The following is a 27443-nucleotide window of genomic DNA, read 5'->3' as shown; positions in this document are numbered from 1 at the left end:
CTGCCTTCTGGTATTTTGCACAAGAAGACTTTTGGTAGCCTTCTTTTTAACCTGAATTCAGATTGAAAAGAACCTAGAAGTTATCAAACCATCTCCTCTATACTTAATAATATTTTTAGGTCTGCTGAATGGTTGAAGTTACTTTTATCTCACCCTTTCCAGTCAGGATTGGTTATACTGAACAAGAGTTTGTTCACAACTAAATATTCCAGCAGGGAGGAAGAGCTTTCTGTGTGGTTGGTTATTGTTAAAAAGAAGAAAATAATTTCAGAATGACAACATCATTACAGTTCAAAAGGACTTTGAAGGTCTTGACTTTGAGTCCAGCCTCCTGCACAAAGCAAGTCTAATGCTGACCTTGGACCAGGCTATTCTGGGTTTTGCCCTGTTGAAAGCTCATTTCAAATTATGAGTCTATGAAGAGCATTGTCTCTCTTTTCTTGGTAACTTCCACTTAGATGTTACAAGGTTGCTAACTACCCCTAAGCCTTCTTAATGAATGCCAACTTTTGAGAGGAAGAAATTGAGTAATTTTAAGGACAACCAATGAGCAGTGAGGCTTATCAGGTGGTGAATAGTGTGTCATAATGAGATCTTCTGTAGATTTTTTGGGAAATATTTGGGATGCTGATGTAACAGGCACCTGAGCTGGTGAATTTTTTCCAACTTCTTTCCAACACCACATCAGCTATTTCCAATGAGAGTTTAGAAATCAGTCCAACAGGATACTCAGACTGCTTACAAAAGACCTGAGCCAGTTAAAAGCTGAATTTGTATGAACAGCAAAACAGACATAATTTTTTGCAACTAGAGCACTGGGTTAAATTTGAATTCCCAGCTCAGATTTCTGATGCAGACAATCTTCCCGTAGGAATCTTTCTAGACTCAGTGACATCAATCTGCACATCCATAATTACAGTCTACATGCCATTACACGGCAGCCATGCACAGAGCTCCTGCAGCCCTGGGAGAATCCGCTGCGCCTGCAGCAAGCTCTGCCACGGAAAATGCAAATCTCTTCACAGATAAGGCACATCTCCCTCCAAATATAGACAAGCTCACACCCACCTTGATAATAACAGGCTCTACTTCTCTTCAGTGGGATTACACAAAATCAAGCAGCACATCCCATGAGAATGTGCTGTATTCGAGTTATGCACATCTGGGATGGCTGCAAAGTAAGAGACTGAACAAATAAAATGATGTCTAGGGAAGGACAGAAACCAACACAGATTGAATTCCTTTCTCCACTTTACTTTTGCATTTTTCATGTCTAACTAATAGCCATGCTAATGTCCTAACCTTTACGTGAAGGTAACTTTTTCCCTTTGGAAACAGTGTTCCAAATACGGGAAAAGTATCAACTGTCCATCTAGCAAGAAGGTACATAAAGAAACAGCACCACCAAGTATTTTGAAGTCAGGCATGTGAGCACACCCCATACTGTACAGCAGGGCATTTTTTATCCTTATAGGGAGAATGAATTTTGATTCAAATGGTACTTTTAATGCAGTTGATTAACAATTTCCATCTAGATTAAGAACTCCAAAAGTAACACTGCAGAAACGCAGCTGCTTCAGAAGATGGGAAACTGAGGCACAATGTGTTTGTACATAACTGCACCGGCAGCGTGTCTGTCCCGTGTTTCCAAGGGCTCCGCGGGTTTCCCGGCGCTGTGCGGGCACGGGCGGGCGCAGCGTTTGCGGGTACCCCGGGCAGAGCCGCGGCGGGCGGTGACAGCGGTGCGGGGAGCGCTCCCTGGGGAAGGTGCCGCCGCTGCCGGAGCGCGGAGCCCCAGCGCTGCAGGCAGCGGGGCCCGGGAGAACGGGAGCCGCAGCCGGGGGCGGCAGCGGGCGTGAGGCACGTGCGGCGCCGCGGAGCCGCTCAACCGGAGCCGGTCCCGGCCAGCGACTCCCCCCGCACGGCGGCTCCTGCCCCGGCCCCCCCCCGGGCTGTCCCGCGGCCGGACCGAGCCCCGGGGGCGGCCGAGCGGAGGGCGGCGGCGCCTTTGTTGCGAGCGGCGGCGCGGCCGGGCCGGCAGTGCCGCCGGGCGAGCGGCGGGAGCGGGGCCGGCCCCGCGGGGCGCCCCGCGGGCGCTGCCGCCCCTGCGCGCCCGGGGGCCGGCGGCAGCGGGGGCTCGGTGTCCGGCGGGGGCGCTGCGCGGGGCCCGGCAGCCCCGGCGGCGGGGGCGCTGCCCGGCGCGGCTCGGCGCTCCGCGGACCCCCGGGCGGCCTCCGGGCAGAGGCGCTCCGCTGGCCGGACCGCGCCTGGCCTGGCCCCCGCCGCGGGCCGCGGAGGAGCCCTCCCGCGCCCAAACTTTGCAAAGTCTCGTAGCTCCGCTGCCGGGGCGGCGGCGGCTACGGCAGCAGCGGGCGGGGGCGGCGGCGGAGGAGGCGGGGGCGGAGGGGGCGGGGTGCGGGCCGGCGGCGGCGGCGGCAGCAGCATCAAAGAGCCTCGATTCTTGCCGCCTTGGGAGCCATGCGCTGCTGTCTGTAATGTCAGCGGAACAGGAGAAGGACCCCATCGCGCTGAAGAGATCCCGAGGTACGGCGAGGGCTGGGCCGGGCCCGGGGGCGGCCGGCGCTGGGGCCTGGCTCCGTGCGGAGCGCCGGCCGAGCCGCGGGATGCGCGCCCCGCCGCTGCCCGCGCCGCCCCCGCCGCGCTCCCTGCCCGCGCTCCCTCCCCGCGGCTGCGGCGGGGCCGCCGCTCCGGGGCCGCTCCAAGTTTGGTCGGTGGGGCCCGGCCGGGCTCCCGCAGCCTGCGGGCCTTGCGGAGCAGCCCCGGGGCCGGCTGTGCTCGCAGGTGTGCCCCGCGGGGGAGGGCGGCGTGCGGTCCTGTCTCTTGTGTGTCTGGGGATGTGCGGCACATTAGTATGCAGCGAGCATACTGCTGGTGCAAGGGAATACGGCGGCACTGCCACATGTCCGAGTTCGTGCTGATGCAGAGCTCGTAAATTACACTTGAGTGTTCGCTCTTCTGCCCCCAGTCCTGCCTCCTGTGCTTGAGTCTAGCTGGGGTTTTGTCTTTCCCTTTTCGGAGAATAAAAATAATCGAAATATTATTCTTTGCTAACAGCACTGGTGTGTGCCTCTGGGGAGGTTTGAAGTATGCGTTTCTTTCAAAGGTGTAGGGAGAAGGGCAGAAATGCAGGGTCTCCTCTGACTTCGGCAGTGCAGCTGGCTTGAATGGCAGTGTCACATCAGCCTGCGGAGTGATGGTTGTGTTCTGTGTCCTCAGACACAGAAATGCCTTTCTGAATGAAATAATCAAAGACAGCAGGATGGGTGACAGAGTTGGGTGAAAATCATGGCAAAATTATAAAATTTGCAATTTAGTGCTTCTCTTTTTCTTGTCTCCTGTTTTGCCCCTAGAATTCCATTGTTCTTGATGTTTTAAGCATTTTTCTGGTTGGGTAAGTGGGAAAAGATGTGGATTCCACGGTGCATATTGTCATTGATTTACAGTTTGCTTTTCTAAAACTGTTATAGTAACAGCTGGATTGGTAGCTTGAAAATGAGAGAATGAAAACACACAGCAGTGTTACAAAGGAGGCTGGAATTCATTAGACTCCTCCACTCTCAAGCCCTGATTCTGCAAATATTTAAGCATATATAGTTTCACATGCTGGAGTTACCCACCAACTTCCACCCGATTACAGCTTAATAGCAAAACTGTTTACAGTCTCAGGGCCACAGAATAGGCTTACCAAATCTGGTTGAAATTACACTATTTTTAGTTTTCTAGCTATAATGAAAAGTTTATTCAGCCATTTATGTTTCTCGAGAAAATGTTCTTACTGAGATAAAGCGCTGTTTAAAAATCCATCCTCTAAAAATGTGGACAGAGATTTGTCAGTGAATATGAAAATATTCCATACTGTATTTGCAGTATGTTAAGTATGGTATAAATTATGTGCAAAGTCAAAATCCCTTAATGTGTAAACAAAACTGTACTTGCAGTTCTCCTAACTAATGCTGAAAAGTCCATCTTAGGTATGTGTGAAGTAAAAGAGAACATGAGGCTTATCTCTTCTCCTTTGCCCAAGTGTGAGTGGCTGAAATAAATTTTATTTGTAGTTTAATAGGAGAATAGTTATCAGATATGTATTAATATCTTTAGATGAGATAGAAGATGTCTCAGTCAAAGGATTGTATTTTTGCCTGAAAAATTAGTCTCAGACAAGGAATAATTTTTCATTAGTGCAGCATTCCAAAATGCTTGGTACACCTTTAATGAAAGTCTTTGTGGTAGGTACCAAAAGTGACTTTGCGGAAAGTTTATTTTGGCTTCATGAAAATGAGCCTTATTCACTCTCTTTTGGAGGTATGCTAGGACTAACATTCTGTTTCCTTTCATGTATAAATTAAATCATTATAGAACCCACAGGAAAAATATAAATTCTTAGAGCTGAATTAAATCATTGGTCTCACACAGTGAGAACTGAAAATACAAAAGCTTTGTGCCTTTCCAGACACAGGACTCCCCTCTGTAAACCAAGGCATGTGAATAGCTTCACCAATGAAAGTAATTCAGGTAGAAATTGATGGAAATTGTCACTGGAATTCTAATGTTCATATAATGTTCTAATGTTCATTTGAAGAATGATACCCCAGAGAGGGAGTTTATGCATAGTTTTATGAAGTTTTAACTTCAGCTACTGTAAACCAGCACTTGTGTATGACCCTCAATATTCTACTTGATCACAAATTTACTGGGTTGAATTTATTAAAAGAAATCCGGATATTTGGAGTATTTTGCTCTCATTGGTTAACCTCATTTATGTTTTAAGAGCACAGGAGTGTGATTTGTGTGGTTGTGAGGAGTAGTGTTCACAGTGCAGTTTTGCACTAAATTTAGTATAAACTTATAGGAACACTGGAGAAGAAGATGATAGGAAGTGCAGGAACAGCTTTAAGAAAATAGATTATAAAGAAGATGATTTATAGAGTTGTACTTTAGGGGAAATTTGCCATCATTTTTTATGTAAAACTTTATGCTGTAATCATTTAGTATCTACAGGTAATGCAGTGGCAATGCTTCATAGCACACTAAGTATATGCAGGATTTTATATTCTAAATCAAGGCAAAAAAATCTCTTTTTTCAAGAGTAATCCCTAGTTTCTCTGATGGTGTCTTAGACCACAATGTGCTATATGCAAGCTTGTGTTTACTTTGAGAACATGTTTGTGGCATCATGCCCTTGTCTTTGAAATTCAGACTTAAAATTTGATGGGTGTTGATTTGTCAGGCCTCCTTGGATCAGGAGTATTTCAAATAACTTGGATATTATGACCTGTGTAGAGTAGGACTGTTGCTTCCCTGTGAGAAGAGATTTTGTGTTACATTGCTGAATAGTCCTAAAGCTGGTTTAGCTGTCTGCTGGGAGCAGCTGTCTGACAGAGCAATGTAATGTCACACGTTGTGCTGCTTTGCATAATACTGTTGATAATTCACAGTTATCTGCAGGTTGTCTTTGGTAATGAAGACCTGTGTTTTCAGCTGGATGCTTGCATCTTGATAAAGTTTGACTCATATTCTGAATGTCAATTTTAAACAAACAACAGTCCAATTTTTAGGTTGGATTGCCTACTTACTGTTCTGTTACTATATATTTATATAAAAGAGCAAATAAGCTGTTATCTTAATGGGCCTGGGGAAAAAAAGATTTAATATAGTTTCTTAATAAAATTATGTTAGTATTTTAAACATGTTGCTCTTATATCACTGGAAAATGCTTCTCATACTTTCAGCTCAGGGTTTTCTTTGCATTCCCATAGTGTGGCAATTTTGCTTGAGCCCATGAAGACAGACTGACTGGGGTAATAATGGGTCTGTTAGATTCATTTTTCATCCATGGTCTAGCTAGGGCTTTAAAAATGAAAGCCACAATCTATACAAATTTGAGAGCTTGTCCCACTGTTGTGAAAGGTGAAGAATTCCAGGTGAAGTACAGATATCTCTTTGTACTGTTCAAGGTTGTCTGTTTGAGCAACCAGTCAAATGAGCATTCCTTATTCTTTTTGTGCCCATCTTGCTCAGTTACTCTGAGGTTTCTGCAGAGCTGGGCTGGTTCACTTATCATTGGCAGATGTCTTTTTGTTTTGTCAAGTCTTGCATTTAGTGAAATTTAGGTTTGATGCTCTGGAGATTTGTCTAAACAACATGGCAGGTTTTAAGTGTTTTTTCTACTGTTTGCTTTTCCTTCATGGTGGGTTGTAACACTCTGTTGTATATTGCTATACTGAGTTTGATGTGAGTTAAATAAGAAGTGAGTCTTAGACATGGCTTTTTGCAGTTCTTTTGAAAGTTTTATGATTTAGACAAACAAGAAATAGAAATATTTCTAACTGCTGACATGGAGATGTTAAGAACCAAAGGACAGATAAAAATAAAATAAATGGAAATGCTTATTCCCATAAGAGTGAGCATGAATGGGACATGAAAGTGGTAGTAAACAGATGTATAGGAGGGATGGTAGCTTACCTCCAGATGTCTGCTCCTTTAGGATTTGCAACATAAGGCACCAGAGTCAATGCAAGTTCATTATTTGTAACAGGTATCTGAGGCTGTGTTAGTTACAGACAAACTTAAAATACAGTCTGCAAGAAAATTAATGCACTGTTGCACTGATTGACATCTTGTAGGTGGTGACAGTGGATTGGATGGGTTAGGAGGACCAGGAGTTCAGCTTGGAAGCCCTGATAAGAAAAAGCGCAAAGCAAATACACAGGTAAATTCCCTTTGCTTCTTTTGAATTCTTAATAAACAGTGCACTCAAATGTTGTTTGCTGGTATGGCTGTCTCTCATTGTTCAGAGTATCAGTCTGTTGTCACAAATAGCAGCTACATACCAAATATTTCAGTTTTACTTTGAAGCTGAAATCTTCCTAAATACTAGTTATTTGCACTGAAGTTATTTTAATCCCTGTAAGTTGCCAAAGACATATAAAGAGAGGAGCACAGTGAGACTGCAACAACTTGTATTTTTACCATAGGGATTTGATTCTGAGACAGACTTTTTTTAATGACTTGTAGCCATTGGTAGAAATCTGTACAGCACGAGTAGTTGCCATGAGACTATTTCTTACTTTCATTCCTCTCTGTGTAGGCTTGTGGGCTAATTAATCAGTGCAGTTTGTTAATGCTCTGACCAAACTCTTGGCATACTCCCCAGGTGATTTTCAAGCAAAAGCTAAGGCAGGTACAGCTCCTTTCCAGTGAATCCTTGCAATGTGACATTTCTATGCAGTTTTTCTTTTCAGAAAAGAAAGCCTCAATTCAAAATATCTTAAGCAATTGGATATCTACAGTGCCAAGTTTTCCTTTGTGTGTTCATTCAGCTTTGAGTGAGAGTATTTGTTAATTTGGTACAGCCCAGTGGAAATACCTTTATTTATGTAGGTAAAACAATCACTTTCTCTTAGGCCCATGCAGGGTCTATTGAAATGTGGATCTGTTTTCTTCATTTTTGTTTTGTTTTAAAGTAGTCATGCTGAAACCTGCTCTGAGAAACACTCAGTTACTTTACAAGGTTTCACAGCTCTTTCTTGGTGGAGTTTCCTTGTGTTTGGGATAGTAATAACTAAAGGATGTGCAGATTAGCTTGTGTTCCTTCTGATCAGTTAAAATTTGCACTGCAGCAGTTTTTAATATTTTTTAAAATAAATGTTCAGTCTTTATTAGTTTATTAGTACTTAGGAGGAAGTGCTTTCTGTGAGCAGTTAGTGTGAGGGTGAGCCCAGTAGATGTTCCCTACAGGCTAGTGTAGAATGAATTTCAATTGTAGGACTGCACTGGTGACATTTAAACAGACCCTGGGCTCCATTAAACACTTGATTATGCTCTGTAACCAGAACATAATCCTTGTGTTTCATACCTACTGACTGTGCTGTGCAGACTGTCCACCATCACTGAATGCTCTGTTTGGTATAAAAAAGTACAACTTAGAATATTTCACAGACTACAGAAAATACCAGTCTGCTGACTCCTATATTCTAAATGCCTTTTTCAGCATTATAGTACCCTTATGTTCTATCCTTAAAGAAGTGGGATGTCTTAAGACATGTATATTCAGTAACATGAACCCAAAACAAAATTAAGGAAATGCTTCAAATCTGCTCTTCAGTATTTGGAAATACTTTGTGTATGTGTTTGTGACAGTTGGATTTCTGTATTGTTGCTTGTCTTTTGTAAAAGATTATGAAATAGAAGTCACATATCAAGTAGTATTTTCAACTTTTAAGACACTGAGACTACTAGAAATTACCACATTATCTGGAGCCCAACTTTCTCTCCTGCCTCTGTACTGAAATTTCAGACAGCCTGGCAGGGTACAGTGGGTGAATTTTACACAACAGCTGAACAGTTCTTTCAGCAGTTGTAGTGCTAATCCAGAACCTTTGTGGTTGGTCTGTCCTGCAGGGAAATACTAAAACTAATTCAAATATTGTATTTAAAATATTTGTAGGGGTCGTCATTTCCTCCTCCATCTGAATATGCTCCACCTCCGAACCCAAGCTCTGACCACCTTGTAGCTGCAAATCCATTTGATGACAACTATAATACTGTGTCTTATAAACCACTTCCTTCAGGAAATCCATATTTTAGTAATCCTGGTTATCCTGGCTTTGGAGGCTATAACACTTTCAGAATGCCACCTCACATGCTGCCCAGAGTGTCCTCACCATATGGTGGTTCTTACTCCCTCAGAAACCAACCACATCCTCTTCCTCAAAACCCTGTTGGCATGGGTTTTAGTCGACCCCACTCTTTCAGCTTTGGTCCACACGATAACCCAGGTTTTGGGAATCAGCCACCTTATAGCAGTGGTCAGATAAACCAGAATGTCAATATGCCTGCTCAGCATTTCAGGCCAAATCCCGGGGAGAACTTTGGCCATTCTGGTCAGATACCTCACCCTGATGTGCCAGCTAACTTTGGTCCTGGAAACAATCCAAATTTTCCAAATTCTCAGCTAGAGTCAAACCATTCTTTTGTTCCTCCACCAAACACGTACAACCAGACAAAATCATCAGCACAAAAGCAAGACTTTAGTCAAGGTGCAAGCAAAGCATCCAGCCAGAACACTGCTGCTCATCAGCATCATCACAGGACAGAGGATGTTGTGAGTCAAGGTAACAGTGACCTGAAAAATGTTACTCGAAACAATGTGGTGAATCAGGATAACAGCCATTCTAATAGTGCTGATAACGCCAACGCTGGCCACTCAAACGGGACTCAGAGCAAGTCCCGCCAGCCTCGAGGTACTGCAGAAGGATGCAACTCTGAGAAGAGCAGCAAAGCACCCCTGCACCCCAGTCGTCATGGCCACTCGTCCTCTGAGCCCGTGTACCCGTGTGGAATTTGTACCCACGAAGTCAACGATGACCAGGACGCCATCCTGTGTGAAGCCTCCTGTCAGAAGTGGTTCCACCGGGTGTGCACAGGCATGACCGAGTCGGCCTACGGGCTGCTGACGGCGGAGGCGTCGGCGGTGTGGGGCTGCGACACGTGCATGGCTGACAAGGACGTGCAGCTGATGCGCACGAGGGACGCTGCAGGGCCCCCTGCTCTCAACACCGAGGGCTGACAGCCCCGAGGGCTGCTCGTGCTGCAAACTTGCTGTGAAAATTCGGTTCCAAATTGGGTACTTCACTTTCTGCAGACAATCAGTTGTGTTTGATTGGTGTCATCTTTTTTTTTCCCTAATCTGTTTTCATTCATAAACTTCCATCTCGGCTTTTGTACTCTTTAGTTTTATGTGTGCAAATGGTTTACAGGATGGAATATTTTTTTGTTTCTGATTAAAATGTAGCTGACAATTGATCGGAAGTAGGATGAGCATTGACAATATTATTGAAGGAAAAAAATGTGCCTGTATGAATAGCCCTAATTTGCTAGTGTGTATTAATGTGTTAACTAACACTAGCATTTAGTGCTTGGTTTTAATGGTACTATATTTGCAAGTACTCATTACTTTGTTTTTTTCTTTTGGCATGAATGTCTGTTATTGATGTTCTTGCTAGCCTTTCTTTGAATATAGTAGAGATGACATGGAAGAATGTGCAGTACTAATAGTTGTTATTTTAGGGTAAATACAGAGAATTTTGTTTGTGCTTTTTCCTATTTTTCAAGTAAAGCATTAATGTGCTATTCAAAATCATGAATTCATGCTTAGTAACACAATGAAACCCACTAACTATTACACATTGCTGTTTCCTTGAAAAGGCAATAATCTCTTGGCTTCTCAGCGATTGCTTGCTGAAGGCTCTTGCTAGGTCTTGCATTATTTGGAAATTGTTGTGAAATAGGATTGAATTGGAAAGAGAACACATCGAGTTTATGAAGTCCACTGCTTTAAATCTAGAGAATGCCAAAACTAGGGTTGCACATGTAACCTTAATTCATTTAACTTGAGGACACACCTTGGGATACAGTCTTTGCATCTTGTCATGGTTGTGCAGTCATGCTCTTCTCTCTCATTCTTTCTCACTGATGGTTTCAGTCTCCTGCCTCAGTGCTGCCTGAGAATTGTGGATGAAGCAGTGCATGGAAAATCCTGCCCAGCTTCTCGGGCTGTCAGCTCCAGCCTGCCCAGTCACCCTGAGCTTACACAGTCCACTTGGCATGAAGGAGGGGGAAAGGCAATGGACTGTGCTCTGCACAGGCTCTGAATTGCACGATAGTTTGGCTAGCAAAGTCTTAAAACTAAATTCCCACCACTGCCTCAGGCAGTTTTGCAGTGAGAGGGTGGGAAATCTAAGGTGAAGAAAGAAAATACAACTGTCATATCAGGTGAGTTTAGCTCACATCAGAACTAAATAGTCAGGAGTTTATCACCTTTGCTAAACCTGATATCCTACTGAGAAGTGTGAATGGCACTAGAGCTCCATGTGTAATGCTAAGAAATTAAATTTTAATAAGAGTAATTTGATTTTCTTCTTGATCTCGAAAATAACCCCTTCTTTTTTGAATGCTGGGAATTTTCTAGCCTTGAACAGTTCAGCCTTAGCAGTGTGAAGTTGCATGTGCAACTGAAAAAGTTTCTTTTGAGAGAGTACAGTTTTGAATTAATAAAAGGAGGCATTGTGATAACAGATTCTGCTTGGAATATGTACCACTGTGCTGGAAACAGACTTTAAATAGCAATTAAATCATATGTCAACCTTACAGGTACCAGTCATGTTCCTTAATGTGATAAATTTTTCAGTCTGTGATGATGAGGGATATAGGAGTTTATAGAGATACAGTCATCTAATAAAGAGGTAGTTTTTATGGTAAGCTGTGCTAATGAGTGAAAGTAAGGCCTGTTTGATAGGTCACCATCGTGTTTGATTTTAAATGGGCTCTACTGTGTACATTCCTAGAAGATACTGTGCAGATCTACACAACTTGTTTTATTTTAAAAGTGAAAGTTTTGCTATGTAAGTGCAGTTTTTTTGGGGTGGTTTTTTTTTTTTTTTCTTGTCTCTTATCAGGAAAAAGAAAATTATGTCTGAAGTGTAAGTGACATATTTTGTATCTTCAGAATTTTCCTGTGTGGAGATGTGAAGAGTAAGATAGATCCAGAGCTTGTGTTCATCAGTAGTTGCTTTAATTTAGTATGTTAACTAGACTTGTTTTGTTATAGGTATGATTTTAAAACCAACAAAAAATCAAACAAGCAACAACCTCTGTTAGAGAGATTTATTCTTCAGTTTTCCTAATGACTGACAGGCTTTGAATTTGCTTTTGGTACCTGAAGTAGCAATTAAACTGAACCTTGTTTAGGTAGATTTGTTCCTCTGGGAATCAGTTTAATCTCTGCAAGAACTAGCACTGTGAACATAATGGAGCTGGTTCACACACACAGTAATGTAAATAAAATAAAAATTTTGCTCAGTGAAAATTCAACCAAAGTTCCAATGATGACATGGTTACCTTTCCCACTCCCACAGCCCATGCCTCTTGTGAGAAGATTTTGGGGCATTTATTCTCAGAAGTCCAAAATAGCCACGTATTTATTAATCTTTTCCTCGACCCAACATGAAGTTAGGCAACTATTTTCTAGATTAGCTGTTGGGACATTGTTATTTAAATACAGTGTTCTTAAATACTTAAAATCAACTGGAATATCATTTTACAAGGCCTTAAATTGTGTGTTTGTGAAACTTATTCTAACAATTTATTTTAAGTTTTTCTAAACTGGTATTATATTGGGTTTGTAACCCAGTAAATTTTCTGCATTTATTAATCTGTAAGTTCTTGGCATTAGCAAATGTCAATGACATAAAACAAAAACAAAGGAACAATCAACCCCACACTTGTTAACACACTGATCCTAGAGATAGGACTGACAAGGATCTCCAGAAGTCATCCTGCCAATATGCTTGCCCTACTGATATGCTCTTGGCATACTTGAATTCTTTATCTAGAGAGCAGTTATATTTTGGTTTTCTCTGCATGTGATGACTAAGTAGTAGTTCAAGTATGCACAGGAAAAACAGCAATCATGTTTAATTAGTAAGGTACTAGGAAAATGTCAGCTGATTAGCATTAGAAGTTAGTTCTAGAATGATAGGTGGGAGGGAGGGGGGCAGGGCTGACTAGAATAGGTGAGGTTTTTGTAGTACATGAAACAATTTGTATTGAGCTCTCATGCGCTTCTTTCATTACTGTGATTTAGACTGTACTGGTGCTGCACACCAAAAATATTGCAAAGATTTTGTAAATCTTGCAAACCTTAACATTTTTATGGGAAATGCCTGTGTCCTTTTAAAATAGTTTCTGGTCATGATCAGAAATGCAGCCTTATCTTGCTCCCAAAATTTTTCCCCCCCAGGCTGAAATAAACAGGTATAAATTGGATTATGCTGTCCTTAATACTTTTTTGCTAGTTACCACTTTTAAATGAAAAAACACGTAAGTGATTGTGCTGGATACAGACTAGAGAGCAGGTAGCAAAAATCCTGTTTCTTCCTGTTTTACTCATTCCTTCTACAACTTGAAACTAGCAGGTTAACTGTGCCTGTCTCTTCTGAAAGAGGATGGGACTGATGCTTACTTCCAAAGGTTATTTAGAGGCCTAGTTATTATTTGAGATCTTCAGATGTAAGAAGTTAGAGAAAAGTAATGAAGTTTGCTCTGCTTAAAACAAAAATATAATTTTGGGGGCTGCTCAAAGAAGATTATACTTAGTGACCTCTGAAGTTTTTAATCTAAGAACCAGTTTTTTAATCACATTTTTCAGGCTTAATTGCAAGCATGTGAGAATTAATGAAGTCAGTGAAACTGCATGCACACAGTCAAGAATGTTCTAAAGTGTTTGCAGTTTGGAGCCTGTGATGTTTGCAAGTGAAATGCTTTTATGGTTTGAGATTTTTACAAAATCAGTGGTGTTAAAATGTAGCACCTTTTTAACATTTGTCTTTATTCCAACTTAATACAGTAACACATCTGCATTAAATATATGCCTTTCATTTTATAAATAAACATTGCCTGTCAGTACAAGTATTGGTGTAACATTTTTAAAAAAGGAAGTCATGCTTCTTATCATGTTGTATGTGACTTAAATGACTGTTTCATATTAAAACTAATCTTTCCTTATGTACTGCTTAAATATACCTGTTTTGGGATATCAGTTCAGTACTTTTTATACAATCTTGAATGTGTTCCACATTGGTGACATGTATTTTTGCAACAACTTTTTTGTTTTGATTTTAAATTAGAGCATGTCTGATGTAATACATGCATTAGTGCTGTGGTGTGTGACAAAGTTAATGTATGTAATTCAAATTGGAAAAGTTTCCAGACTTTGTCCAACATTAACCCTGTGGCCAGGGATTAAATTACTATGTAATACAAATTATTTCATACCATGATGTGTTTTAAGCTACTCTATGAAGTATGTGAAACATTATTGTTTATGGATTGGTAGCTGGTGAGGTATCTTGCATAGAATGAGGTATGATAGATGGTAGCAATTCATGATAATTGAAACTGGGTACCTTTCAGAACACACAGCACTGATATGCATTATCATCTTGTTGCCATTGCTTAATATGAATTTCTTCTTATTATCTGCTGATAAATGGGTGAACATTTGGTAATCAGCTCTTGGGCGTGAAAATTCGAACGCTCTTTATTTGTTTTTACAAAACATACAATTTTTTGTTTATTTGTTTAGAAGGCATATAATTTTTTTGTCTATTGGATGTGATTAGCTATATGCAGGAGGATGTAGAACTGGATGTATTTTAAAGTTATTCTGCAGTTGCTAAGTTTGGCAGAAGCTTTCTATATTAGAATAGACTCTTCCCTAAAATTGGAAACTAAGTGTACTTAGCAGAACTCTTTAAGGCAATATAACTATCCTACACTACATCTTGAGTTAGGCACATTCACTAATTTATGTGGAAGTGATAACTTCTGCTTTATAGAGAAGAAAGGTCCCTTTAAGGGCCTAGTGCTGTGTGTCATTAGTTCTGGGATAATTAGTTCTGAGTTGTATTCAGGCCCTCAGAGGTGCTGCCTCTAGTTTGAAGTTTTCACTGTCACCCTTTGTCTCCTGGTTTAGAAATGGCTTATCCCAGCACTATAATTTTTTGATCCAGCCCCAGGTTTTTACTTGGAGATTTGTGCATTGTATTTCAGGAATTGCTGTACTGGAGACATTTTGGGATTGGAGTTATGAGAGTTGTCTGTTCCTAGACACTCCTGTTTTTCTCTACAGAATGGTCTAAATCTGAACTTCCATGTAACTTAAGGAGGGCAAGCTCTTAATATATTATTTTTTTTCTTTTTGTTTTTCTTTCCTGATAGCTTGTTTTTCTGAAATGTGAAATGATATGAAGTTTTTAGGCATTTTTATTTAAGATGTGGTCTTTCCTCCAAGCTTGTGTTTGTGGCATTTAGAGCAGGCATTGTGGTCTTTACGGCCTTCTGACTTGGAATTTTTTGTTCACATTCTCCTTTTAGAGTTAAAAGTGAGTAGAAAAAGGCAAGTTACCAATCTACTGCCATCCAAACAATGCAAAATATAAGCTGATTAAGATTGTTGACATTTAGTTTTTTTTTTTGTTAATAATGATGTGATATTTTTACCTTTTAGAAGAACATATATCAGAATCTGATTCAAGTGTTCTTGGAAAATGTATATGGTAGACTTTGTCCAGCACTGTATGTAACTTTGTTGCTTTCTGTTGTCTGGTTTCAATTTCTTTTAAAATAAAGATAATTTTTGTGGGGAAGTTGCCTGTTGACTTTCTGAAGATGATGTAATGCCTAGATGGATTCTGCTAATGTTCTGCCTGTGAGAATGCATTTGGAGTAGGTGTGATCCTGCAAGAAGCAGCGTGGTCAGATGGATCAGAAAATAACTGCTCCTGCTTCCCTTGGAGAGCTCCACTGTTCTGTAAAGGTGTTAATCTGCAATAACTTCAAAGCAGATCAGAAAAAGTCTTGTGCCTTCAGCCCCATTTCTTTCCTCACAGGATGGGAGGCTCAAACACCATTTGTCCAAATAGATTTTTTTTTAAAATAACTTTCTGCACTTGGAAAGTGATTATAGAAATAATGATTTATTCCAGTTTATAAAATTATTAATAAGATCTTCCCGTTAGTTAACATGCCAGAACTAACACATATCAAATCACTGCTTTACCAATAATTTTTAAAAGTAAGTGATACAGGTCTCAAGTCACAAATACAAAACAGGTTGTTGGAATAAACAGTCTCATAAAATGTTTCTGGTTTTTTATTTTTTATAAAATAAAAAAATCTTTTTTATATTTTTTAAAAATAGGAAGGGACGAGAGAAATGAGAGAGAATTTAGAAAGGATGGGAGAAAAAAAGGTTAATAATTAAAGGTAAGAAAATGTAAACTATCAAAAGGATTTTTTTTCTCCCATATATTAAAACTTCTGAAGCCATTAGAAGTGAAATAACCCCAGAAAATATATTATTAGTAGTTAGCTGGAAACAATAAACAATTTTAATAATATTGTTAAGATTTGTCTGAAACATAAATCTACATCCTTCATAGCACAGGAGATGGAAATTTAGGAATCAAATTTTCAGTGAAAAAAATCATCTTTCACTGCAAACTTTTCACTGCAGACTTTTGACTGATAAAATTAGTGCCAGCAGAAGAACCGTGCTGCATGGGTGTCTCTTGTTTATTTTGCAAGTGTGTCACAGCAGGAGCTCAGCAGCTTGTCCAGGTAAGGCAGTGGAGTGGGTGGGACAGGGGTGGTGGTTCTGCATGTACACATCAATTCAAAACTTTTAAGGTTGATCCAAGACCTTGCTGAATCCCTTTTGTGTCCTTTAGCAGCTAAATCTGCTACTTTGACATAAAAACATGTTAGTGATATTTACTGTGTCTCCTACAAGCTTTGCATTGCAGATCTAGGTTTTAAGCAAATAGACATTTTGGTTGAGGTGTTGGAGCTCTTTTGTGTAATTGGAGAAGACCAAATACTAGTAACCATAACTGTGTCTTGTCTTGTAAAGCATGTATGCATAATATAGACCTTCTAGCAGGAATAAATAATAAGCTGCTTCATTTCAGTATATTCTCTGTGATCAAACTAAAAATGACACCTGGGTGACCAAGACAGAAGATCTGCACTCAAAACCTCTGACTTCTGTCCCTGAACTCTCTGTCACTGAAGGATGCTCTGGGTGACTGCAGGTAGGAGATTTTGAGTTACTGCATTATAACCATCCCAGCTGCTGCTGCTATGTACTTTCAATGTTTTTGGAAAGAGGAATTTAATTCAATTCTTGGATTCCAGTCCATGATTCTTCTAGATAATATTGATGTGAATGAGTGAGGGTGAGAATAACCCAGATATCTTATGAGTTGTGATGGATTTCTTGCTCTGAGGAAGTTTCAAATCTCTGCAACACCTATTTTCATACATATACAGTACTTAAAAATAACCTCTCCTATTTGAATATTGCTATTATAGGTAATTGAACATAAAAATTAAATCTTCAGTGATACACGTCAAAAATACTAGGTGATGTGATCCACATTAAAGTCCATTATTCTTGATCTCATTTTAAAAGCAAGAGGGAAAAGTAGACTTACTGTTTCTGGATTTTTCCTAATAGTTCTAGGTAATTGCCTGCTTTTCAGGAACTCAAACATACCTGAATGTTTATCCAGCTGTGTTTGGCTCATCTTTGAGGCCATATTCTCCAGAAGCCATTACTTTTAATATACTAGACTTTATTTTGGCAGATACAGTGTTACAGTTTGTTTGAGAAACATGGAGTGGTAATGTGCAAATTACCTCCCCAGTTTTTGGCAGAGACAGTACAGCAGACAATAGCAATAGCATGGGGTGCCTGTATCACCCAGTTATTTTCAGGGCACATTTGAGTTTCAGTGCCAGCATTGCCCGAGTAGATCAAGGAAGGTGATGCTGTTCTCTGCTGAGCTGTGGTGAGGGTTCGTGTATTGAGTTCTGGGCTCCTCAGTGCAGGAGATGCAGCTCCTGGAGCAGGTCCTGCACAGAGCTACCAAGCTGATTCCAGAGTCTGGAGAATCTCTCCTCCAAGGACAGGCTGAGGGAGTCAGGCCTGTTTAGCCTCAAGAAGAGGAGCCTGGGATGGGACCTCAGCAATGTGTGTAAATGTCTGAGGGGAGGTGCCAGAGGATGGAGCCAGGCTCTTCTCAGAGGTTCAGAGCAACAGAACAAGAGGCAACAGGCAGAAATGGATGCTCAGGAAGTTCTGCTTCAACTGAGGAAGAACTTTTGTGTGGCACAGGCTGCCCAGAGAGGCTGTGGAGTCATCCTCACTGGAGATGTTCCAGAACCATCCGGACACAATCCTGTATTATGTGCTCTGGAACGACCCTGTTTGAACAGGGAGGCTGGAGCAGATGGACCCACTGTGGTTCCTTCCAACCTGACCCACGCTGTGGTTCTGTGTATCAATCAAATCCATCCTCGGCTTTTGACAGTTTTTTGTCAGAAATTCTCCACTACCAGCAATTTGTCTCTATCTAGAACTGTACATGGATGATATGAGCTGCGTTCCTCCCGGTTGCGCTTAGGTGTGAGCCGTGTCCGCGGCCCTCAGGCCCCTGGGACTACAGCTCCCGGCGTGCCCCGCGGGGCGGCACTGGGGGGCCGGAAGCGCCCGGCCCTGGGGACTACAGCTCCCGGCGTGCCTCGCGGGGCGGCACTTCGGGGCTGGGAGCGCCCGGCCCTGGGGACTACAGCTCCCGGCGTGCCCCGCAGGGTGGCACCGCGGGGCGGGAGCGCCCCGAGCGCCGCCATGCCGCTGTGGCTGCGGGAGCACAGCTGGCGGCAGACCCTCAGCGCCGTGTACCTCTCGCTGCCCTTGCGCGGCGCCCGGGCCACCCCCGGCAGCATCTTCTGCAGCGAGCGGTACCTGAAGGTGGGCGGCGCGCCGCGCTCGCCTCCCGGGGCTCGGCCGCGGGGTTGCAGCGGAGCCCTGCGCCATGGCAACCCCGCGAGCTGACGGCCTGCATCGCGAGTATCTCCCTGTGCTAAACCTGCTAAACCTGCGGCAGATAGAGCCTCCAGCACTGCTCATTCCCCGCTCAGCAGGCTGCCTTCACCCTAGAAATGGACCGAATTTATACATTTGCTTATACTGCGAATAATAATCCTAAATTTGAAATACACGGCTTCTGTCGCAGTGCTGAAGAACCGACTTTTTCAATGCCATTAATAAAAAATACAACCTTGTGACCACCCACCCTTAACGGGAAGGAAGCGCGTTCTCTGGACTCCTACAAACCACAGTGGATACAAAGCAAATTAGTTCTATCAATAATAGCTGTTTCTTGAGGTTTGCTATATGCTTATGCTAAGTGTTTTGAATATGTAAGAGTTAATTTCAAGTAGTAAATATTAGTACAAATTATATTTTTGTAGGTAAGCGTCCCTCCCTTTTTATTTGAAGCCGTTTTATTCGCTCCTATTGATGACACCAATAGCACAGCAAAGATTGGAGATGGAAACATTTTCTTCACTTTATATAAAAAAGAACCGGCCATGTGGGATTCCCTAACTCTAGCAAACAGTAAGTGCTCCACTCTGGAAATTAGACTGCGTGTAAGGAAACCACTCTGTGAAACTTCTGGTAGATATCTGCTCAATTCAACCTTGTTCATTATTAAAAATAGAAAGTATGTGAGAACAAAGAACATCCACTGGTTCTAGCGTGGCTGAAACAAAACAATATTTCTCATAAACTTACATTTTGTGTTTAAGCAAATTTTGATTTTTCTCTTTAAGAGAAGGGCTTGGTAGACCCTGGTTTGTCAAATTGTATCCATGTTGTATTTTCCAAAATAACAGAAGAAATCATGTTTTCATTAACATGGTATATACCTGGCCTAAATGACTAAAATAGTTTATTTTTTAAGCTGACAAGGAGCAACTACAATATCTGAGAGAGAATGCTGTCCTAAAAGCCCAAGAAAAGGCAAAAGAGGAGACAAAAGCAAGGAAAATTACAAAACAAGAGCATAAAAAATATGCTTTGGAAGCCACAATGAAGGTAGGTTTAGAAAGAGCTCTGCAAGATATATATGTAAACAGCTACCAGCTAATCTGAGAAATGCTTTGTTAAATGTATGTTAAAAAATATGAAAAGTTCCTGTTTTTATTATAGTGGTGGTGAACTCTGTTATTTCTTTGCACTTAAAACATATTTATTACCAAATAAGAAAAGGTTGCTGACAAAGTGCTTAGAAGTTGCCATTTTCTGTGAGTAATACTAATGAAAGTTTTTGGTGAGAAGCTCAGATTTTTGTCTGTTCAAAGGGAAGTGCAGTCATGTGGCAAAACTTTAGTCTTTTGTTGCCTTTGCAGGTGTTTAGTCCTTTTGCACTATGAAAAATACTGTTTTTTAAAAAAATCTTACTTATTCTTTGTTGTGTTTTGTATCAGATTTACTTTGTGGCTTTTGTGTGTTTGTATTTTTGTTATTCTGCTTTTTATGTATATTTTAAGATATGTTCTTAAAATTTTAATGTATATAAAAAGTCTGGTCACTTCACTTGTGTTTGAATTTTTTTTTTTTGAGCATGCTATGAAATTTTAAGATTGCATATGCAATATGGACCAAAAAGAGTTACAGTTAGTGACTGTCTTAGTAGCAATGTTGTACCTCTTCTAAATATGTAATAACCTCAAAGAAAAGAGGAGAAATAAGAAATAGTATATTCAGATCATCACATATATTTTACATTTCTGTATTCTCCCGAGATCTACATTGGAACATGGCTAGGATTTTCACTGTTTAAAAGTGAAACTTATTTCTGAATGTTTTCTAGATTGTACCTTAGTTAGTGAAACAGTTTAGAGATGAGACCTCTAAAACCTAATCAGAAATCTTCACTCTCACAGTAATTTTTAAGCATCTTAATTAACTCTCCTTATATGGTTACATTATTGGTTACACTATGCATGGGATACCAAATTGGGAAAATAATGGTAACTTTAATGGATCCATGTGGGTATTATCAGGTGTTATGTATCTCATAGGGGTTTTTTTTGTTTGAATAGCTGGAGGAAGCAGAAAGAAAAAGAATTGAAGATCTGAAAGAAAAGGAGCGGCAGAAGGTTGCTAAAGAGTTGGAGTTATGGAAAAACCAACAAAAAGATGGTGATACATACAAGAGCATTCAAAAAAAAGAAGGACTATATCAAGAAATAGAACCATTAAAAGAGAGAAAAAATGAAAAAATGAATAAAACTCAGATTCCTAATGAAGGAACTTCCAAGACAAGATTCAAATCCACAAAAGGTTGTATGATTGAACTGTACTTAATAATTCTTTCAAGTGTGGGTATAACTTGTTGCCTAGATGTTTCTAATTCATCACTTATCTTTCTCTCCACCATACTGAATCAGTTCTTTTAAAATTGTTATTTTCAGGCTTGAGCTAAAGCACATGAGTTCTTAGCTTTTGTTGAAGTCTTTGGAAATACAAGGGTGGGTTTTGTTCTAAGCTTTAGAAAAGTGAATCAGAAAGCCTTTCTGGCAGTGTGATGCAGACTTCCTGGGGGTGGAGTTTGTTACCCAAAGTTACCTAACTGCTGGATTTCATGGAAATGTTCAATATCCTTTTGCTCTCTCTGTCCTGTGTCTTGGCTCCCTGGAGAGCCAGTTGAGGGAACTAAACCAGCAGAAGACATTTAAGTTTTTGTTTGTTTGATTTGATAGGTTAGTTTCAGCTCTTATTGTTGTTGCCCTGTCACATCATCAATTTGTGAAGCATACATCAATGTCACAGCATCATACAAACAACAGAGAGGTGAAAGAGGTGTTAAGGTTCATTTGTGACAGATGCTGTATAATTCCATTCATTTACTTGCTACATTAGGAAGAAAAATTGTTTGAACTTTCCCTTCAAAAGAACAACTCTAAACTTTTCTCAAGTGGTTAAAAGTTTAATTCTAATGTGCCACATTTTTAAGTCAGGTGTACTTTGGACTTTGGTAGAAAACCAGAAAAATCTTTTGCTTCATTTTTCATTTCCAGTGCTCTAACTCTTTTCATAGGTTCCTGCAGTATATTTTCACAGAATTTAAAGGAAGAACAGTTACCAGCTCCCAGAGCTGCTGCTACAATTAAAGTCAACTTCACTCCACGAGTTTTTCCCACAGCTCTGCGAGAATCTCGTGTTGCAGAAGAGGAGGAGGTAAAGTGGGGAATTATTTATTGTGTATTCAGTTAATACAAAAATAGTGTCTGTGCCAAGGAATGTTACCTGTTCAATGTCCTTATCTTCCAAGGAAGGCAGTCTTATTTTAATCAAGATGTAAAGAAAAAAATTGTATATAAAAATTATTTTCACCATGTGGTTGTGGAGATTACTAAATAACATATTCCTTTTTTGGGAGGGAGAGAAAAGTCAGCAATAATAATTTAATTCCTTGAAGTACAAAATTTAAAATATCCTAATTTTTATATTTAAGGTTCTTTCAGTTCTGTCTTCAAAGAAGCTCATGGCTCTTTTGAGCTCCATTCAGTGAACACAAAGTAATTTTGAAAGATCAAAACAGACAAGTAAACAAAAATGTATTTGAGATGTGGTGACTTTTCATGGTAATAATATATTTGGGGAAACTTTTCATACTGGACACAAATATTATCCTCTGTCTAAAATATGTGGTAAATAAAATTGTTTTGATAAGTATTAGTGAAGAAGTGAGAATAAAATCCTTTCTTGGATTTGAATTTTTTGCTTCAGAAATAATATTAGCACATTTTGGTTTTTACAGTGGCTACATAAACAAGCAGAAGCTCGAAGGATAATGAATTCTGATTTATCTGAGCTGGAAGATTTAAAAGAAGAAGAGAAGAATCCAGATTGGTTAAAGGACAAAGGAAAGTAAGTTACATTCCACTTGAAGATGTATTAAAAATTAATTAGTTTTATGGTGTTTGTCCACTGTTCAGTTTTGGTGTATTATATTTTTTCTAGACAGAGTTGTTGAGTGTCTAGAGTAGTCATGGTAGTTGTGCTAGAGATTTTCTTGATTAGAATCTGATACATCATGAGATGCATTGTTGTAGCTCAAATTGAATAAAATCATTGTAAACACTTTATGCATATTCTTCTTTGAACAAAGTTGAGGCAGTGCACTATTATACCTAAGTGGATTTAATTTAATTTGTACTTTTTTAGTGAGAGGTTAAACATCTGTGTAAAATAAACTTTAGGAACTTGATACAAATATTGGTTTATTTATTTGATTAGGCAATCATAAGCAGATATACAAAGCTTTCAAAATTAGTCCTGTGTCTGTATAAATGTGTCCACTCTTACAATTCTTCATTGCTTGTAGGCAGTGACTATTTTTGTTGTGTATCTCTAAGCTATATTGGCAGCATGAAGGTGCACTGAACTTCAGCTCTGTTGTTCTCAGAAAAGGCTATAATTTGGCATTTCAAAGAAAAAGCTGCTAGAACCTCAAATTTTTGAAAATAAGTTAACAATTAGTAGGTGTTGATTTTGTATTTATCCCCATCTTTAAAGTGCATGTTTCACTTTTTTGTTTGCTCCTTAGCAAAATGTTTGCAATGGGAGATTACCTTGGGGCAGTAAATGCCTATAACCTTGCAGTGAGGCTGAACAGTTCACTTCCCCTGCTGTACCTGAACCGTGCTGCTTGCCACCTCAAACTGAGAAATTTACACAAAGCTATTGAAGATTCCTCCAAGGTATAAAAATCCAGGAGCTCTGACTGTCATCTTACGCATTCATGTGATTTGTTACCATGATGGTTCTGTTTTAAGCAGATCTGTAAACACATATTGATACAATTCAAAGTTTTAAAATTCAAAATTGATATAATGAAGCCACAGTGAAATATTAAAATTTGAGAGTGGCTAATGAAATTTCAAAAATTAAGAACAAAACAACAATAAAATAAGCCCTAAACCAAGCTTTCACACACTTGTGACAAATGGCCATATATTGGTCAGTATGTTTCTTTACAGATAAAAATATTGTAGCAGTATGTACAATATGTATGTTTGAAAGAACCCACAACTTGGAGCAGAGAAAAACAAAACCAAAGTATACTTATACATTTTCTATTATGTTGTGGTGTGCTTCATTTTGTTGGAAGAAAAAGAAAGTGGTGATAAGCAGGATAAAAAAAACTTCCAACAAACTGAACATTTTTAAAGGAGGGCTGTAATGTCCTGATGTTTTAGCAGCTGTTATTTGTGCAAAAAGAAGAATCTCAAATGGCACCTGAATAGTATGGAAGAAGTTTTCCAATAATTACTATTTTTTGAACTAGTAAGTACTTGAGTCTTGGCACTTGAGGGTTTTTCATCTTGTTTTTGGTTTTTTTCCCTAATAACTACTAATAAAATACATGTGCTTTTTTGGTGCTACTTTTCTTTTTCTTTTGATAGCATGATAGGTTATATGATGTATGAAAAGATAAAACATTATTTGACTGCAATAAACATTTAACATGGCATTTGTCAATTTTTAGCCATGGCAATGTAACTGTAGTTGGCAAACTGGGGTGATGGATAACAAATCTTAATGACTAGATTCAAAACCATTTATAGTTAAATGTGAATAGCTATTTGCTATTTCTGTTTGAATAGCTCTTATGTCACTATATAATAACAGTAATTAGGTGAGAGAAATGTTTATAAGTCAGAAAAAAAACCCAAATTATGGAATATCTACTTACAAATATTTTGGGTGTTCTCATTTGTAAAGGCACTGGAACTGTTGACACCTCCTGTTCCTGATAATGAGAAGGCTCGAGTGAAAGCCCATGTGAGACGTGGAACAGCATTTTGTCAGCTGGAATTATACACTGAAGGTGAGGCCTTGGTTTTATGAAAACATGTACAGAAATTTACATGCAAGTAACTCTGTTTGGCACAGTGAGGCTGCTCACACCTTTATGTTTTTCAGGAGTGATTGTGAAGGAGGTTTATACAATCTGTGTCTATTTGTTATGAACCTTAATGCCACATTCTTTATTGTTTTCATAATTTACCAGATACTTGTAAAATCTTTAAAAGTTTGATAAAATGGGTTGCATTCCTCATTTAAGGAGTTTTTCCACTGAAGATATTAAAATAATCTGAAATATTTCTAAAATCTTGTGAAGTGCTTAATAACGCCTTTGTAAAATGAGGTAGGAAACCCATATTGATGAGTAAAATGATTCATCAGGTACATGTGATTTGTGTGAAAAATACCTGAATTTACAATGTCCCTACTCAGTTCCTCGAGAGTATCAGATTAGTTTTGTAAAGCAAATTTACAAGTGAAAGTTGATACTAGAAATTGAACAATATTCAAAATGTCAGTGTTGAAGTACTAAGCTTTGGCCATTGTTTACATTTTTTTTACTTAGACATCACTTGGTTATTCCCTTACAACTTCATTTACACTTTGAAACCTTACAAAAAAGACTAATGTAAGCAAGATTTTACTTCCTGTACTCATGATTTGGTTTTTCCTCACAAGCTCTAGTTTTCATAGTTCATGTCTCTTTTTTGTCCTTATTTTCACCCAGGATCATTTCCTCTTCTGCAGAACACTTCAGAACAGTCTCTCATGCACACACACATATATAGGTATATATGTACATGAATGAAGTTTTCATGTTTCAAAACCTGAAGATGTTTATGTGGTAGAGTGTTTCCACTAAAATATTTTGTAAAATAAGATAAACAAAAAATAAGTTTATTTGCTGATGGAAGCTGATGTCATTCTGATGCCATCTTACTTAAGGACAGACCTCAAGATGAATACTTTGTGCATATGACTGGGGAGTAGTTATTTCCAGTTAGTTGCTAATTGACTGATATTCTTATGTGTCTGTATTAGGTCTTCAGGATTATGAAGCAGCTCTCAAGATCGATCCTAGAAATGAAGATATAGAAAAAGATGCTGAGAAGATTCGACATCTAATTCAAGGAACAATGCAAAGTTCTTAATTAAAAAAAAAATAATATATATATAAAAAGATAAACTCTTTGGTGCCTTTGAGGATATCAGAAGGAATCTTATTTCTCTTCAGTGTGTGTTACCTAGACATTTTTCTACTTTACTTGGAACTTACAAAATTGGTAAAAGATTGGATATATTATTAGAAAGTATAGTATTATAAACATGATTAGATATATTTTAAATATGTCATATTGTCAAAGTTGTCATAATTTGCTTTTTGTTAGCGTTCTGTATCACTCTGACAATCTGAAACCCTGGACTTGAAGCAGTTCCTTTTTGTTAAGTGTTCTTTCCCAACTGGGACCATTTCAACTACATTTCTTTCAGCAGCAGTTGTAGCAAACTTCTGAATTTTTTGCATCAGTCTCTTTCCTGAATACCATTTATGACTGATTGCTGTCTTTATAATAAAGTATTTATCAGGCAGATATATGATATTGTGTGCAAATTTTATAGCATTATATCTGGGAGAAGATGGCAGGCATTGTTTCCAGATGTTTTACTTAGAGCCTTGGGAGGAGTGCTGAGATAAGTCAGAAATGGCTGAGGTAGCTGCTGCCCCTGCTTTCCCACAGAAAACTGCTGCATTGCACTGGAAAGGGCCAAAAATACTGTTTTATAACAGCTGGAAGGAGGGCAGGGCAGCAATTAGAGTGCCTTGAGTGTAATGCTATACTTACAGATCTTGCTGTTTTCTTTTTTAATTGCTGAGGGGAAATGAGGGCTAAGGAGGAGAGACTGACAATGGGAGGAAGACACATCTTATTCAACCCATCTTACTCAGTGTTTCAACTAACAGGGCAAAGCATTTCAAATTTGTTAAGTGTTTGTGGTCAGAGCAAATATTGCTTAAGGTGTATATTGAAATACATGCATGGTGGAGAGTGAGGAACTTCACACTTTGACCTTATTTAGTAAACTGTGGACAGTGGTAATTTGACTCAGTGACTATGGAAGAAAGTAAAATTTGAGATTTATGTCAATTTCTGCATTAATCTTAAGCATAGAAAATATCTTAATATGTGTGGCAGAAAGTATGGATAATGAAAATAAAAATAGAGTGAGACTGTGGGGTGATTTGATTTAGTTCTAACCTTTCTTTCTAAGATACAGGAATTTGAAAAATAGAATCCTAGAGAAATGTACAAGTGACTTTGCTTACTCACTCATGTTCACATGCATGGGTTTTTATTTTTATTCTTTTCCTCTGTAGGTAGTGAGTTATCAGATGACAAATACTTCTTGGTCTGTTTATGGGAGGTGCTCCAGTGCTGTATTGACGAGGCTGCTGTAAAACTTCTCTGAGGTACCTCCCTTAGTGCTGCTGAGCAAGCCAGTTACAACCTGCTGCTTTCCAGGGATGCAGTGAAGGGTTCTGTGCTTCTCAGTCATGTAAGACATGAAGCTGACACTTAAGTTGCTGCCTTAGATAAAACTTGAGTAAGACTTTATTACTGAGGCCTGTTGTCATCTCCCATTTATTTTTTGTTCCTGTGCCAGAGTTCTGTGGGGGTCTGTACCTCTGGGATTTCGGACCTGCTGTGTTTGTACACTCCTGTTGATGGGATGTGGTCTAGGAGCGTGAGTGGGAGTTGGGAGCTGCCTTATCCCAGTCCGAGTGGCTCTCGGGACAGTTTCTCCTGAAGCAGCAGACTATCCAAGTTACTTAATTCCCAATCATCAGAGTTTTTCCACCTGAGGCTAGAAGAATCTAAGATTTTGTTTAGTTTATTTGTTTGTTTTGTTTTTTTGTTTTGGCGGGGGCATGCTCTGGGGGTGTTCTTTGGTGGGGCTTTTAGTTTGTTTGGCTGTTTTTTTGGTCCGCGACAGTGCGGGTGGTGGCTGTTTGTTTTTTCCTTGCACTGCTGTGTAACGGAGCGCATCTCGGAGCTCTCCGTGCCCCGGCTCCCCGCGGTCACACCGGCACAGGCTCCCCGGGCCGCTGGGCCCTCCCGGGGCGGCGCGGCGCTGC

At 39.8% G+C, this 27443-nt stretch overlaps 2 protein-coding genes across 4 annotated transcripts in view; both read left to right on the top strand.

Moving 5' to 3' along the window:
- Nucleotides 1-25901, top strand: part of DNAAF4 (dynein axonemal assembly factor 4) — a 227520-nt gene extending 201619 nt beyond the window's left edge. The window contains exons 1-10 of one of the 3 annotated variants that reach the window (XM_079317704.1): nt 2291-2295; nt 18270-18394; nt 18898-19045; nt 19392-19525; nt 20536-20776; nt 21534-21673; nt 22257-22366; nt 23046-23199; nt 24224-24329; nt 25349-25901. In XM_079317704.1, coding sequence (XP_079173830.1) covers nt 18272-18394; nt 18898-19045; nt 19392-19525; nt 20536-20776; nt 21534-21673; nt 22257-22366; nt 23046-23199; nt 24224-24329; nt 25349-25458 — 1266 coding nt within the window. In that variant the 5' untranslated portion in view covers nt 2291-2295; nt 18270-18271 and the 3' untranslated portion in view covers nt 25459-25901. Of the gene's footprint in view, nt 1-2290; nt 2296-18268; nt 18395-18589; nt 18812-18897; nt 19046-19391; nt 19526-20535; nt 20777-21533; nt 21674-22256; nt 22367-23045; nt 23200-24223; nt 24330-25348 lie in introns of those variants that run through there. The other 2 variants (XM_079317705.1, XM_079317706.1) reach the window with 2 other exon arrangements.
- PYGO1 (pygopus family PHD finger 1) lies at nt 2416-15227 on the top strand. The gene is made up of 3 exons (XM_079317707.1): nt 2416-2544; nt 6645-6730; nt 8468-15227. The coding sequence occupies exons 1-3, from the start codon at nt 2496-2498 to the stop codon at nt 9587-9589; spliced, it is 1257 nt and encodes a 418-aa protein (XP_079173833.1). The 5' UTR covers nt 2416-2495; the 3' UTR covers nt 9590-15227.
- Nucleotides 25902-27443: the final 1542 nt, after the last annotated feature.

The sequence above is a fragment of the Erithacus rubecula genome (genome assembly GCF_903797595.1).
Source record: "Erithacus rubecula genome assembly, chromosome: 14".
Classification (NCBI taxonomy): Eukaryota; Metazoa; Chordata; class Aves; order Passeriformes; family Muscicapidae; genus Erithacus; species Erithacus rubecula.
This window is presented reverse-complemented; position numbering and strand designations above follow the sequence as displayed.

Excerpts from the sequence above, each read along its gene's own strand:
- PYGO1 (XM_079317707.1), top strand. The coding sequence starts at position 2,496 with ATGTCAGCGGAACAGGAGAAGGACCCCATCGCGCTGAAGAGATCCCGA. Across the intron at positions 2,545-6,644 it reads CGCGCTGAAGAGATCCCGAG|GTGGTGACAGTGGATTGGAT; the intron begins GTACGGCGAGGG and ends GACATCTTGTAG. Across the intron at positions 6,731-8,467 it reads AGCGCAAAGCAAATACACAG|GGGTCGTCATTTCCTCCTCC; the intron begins GTAAATTCCCTT and ends AAATATTTGTAG.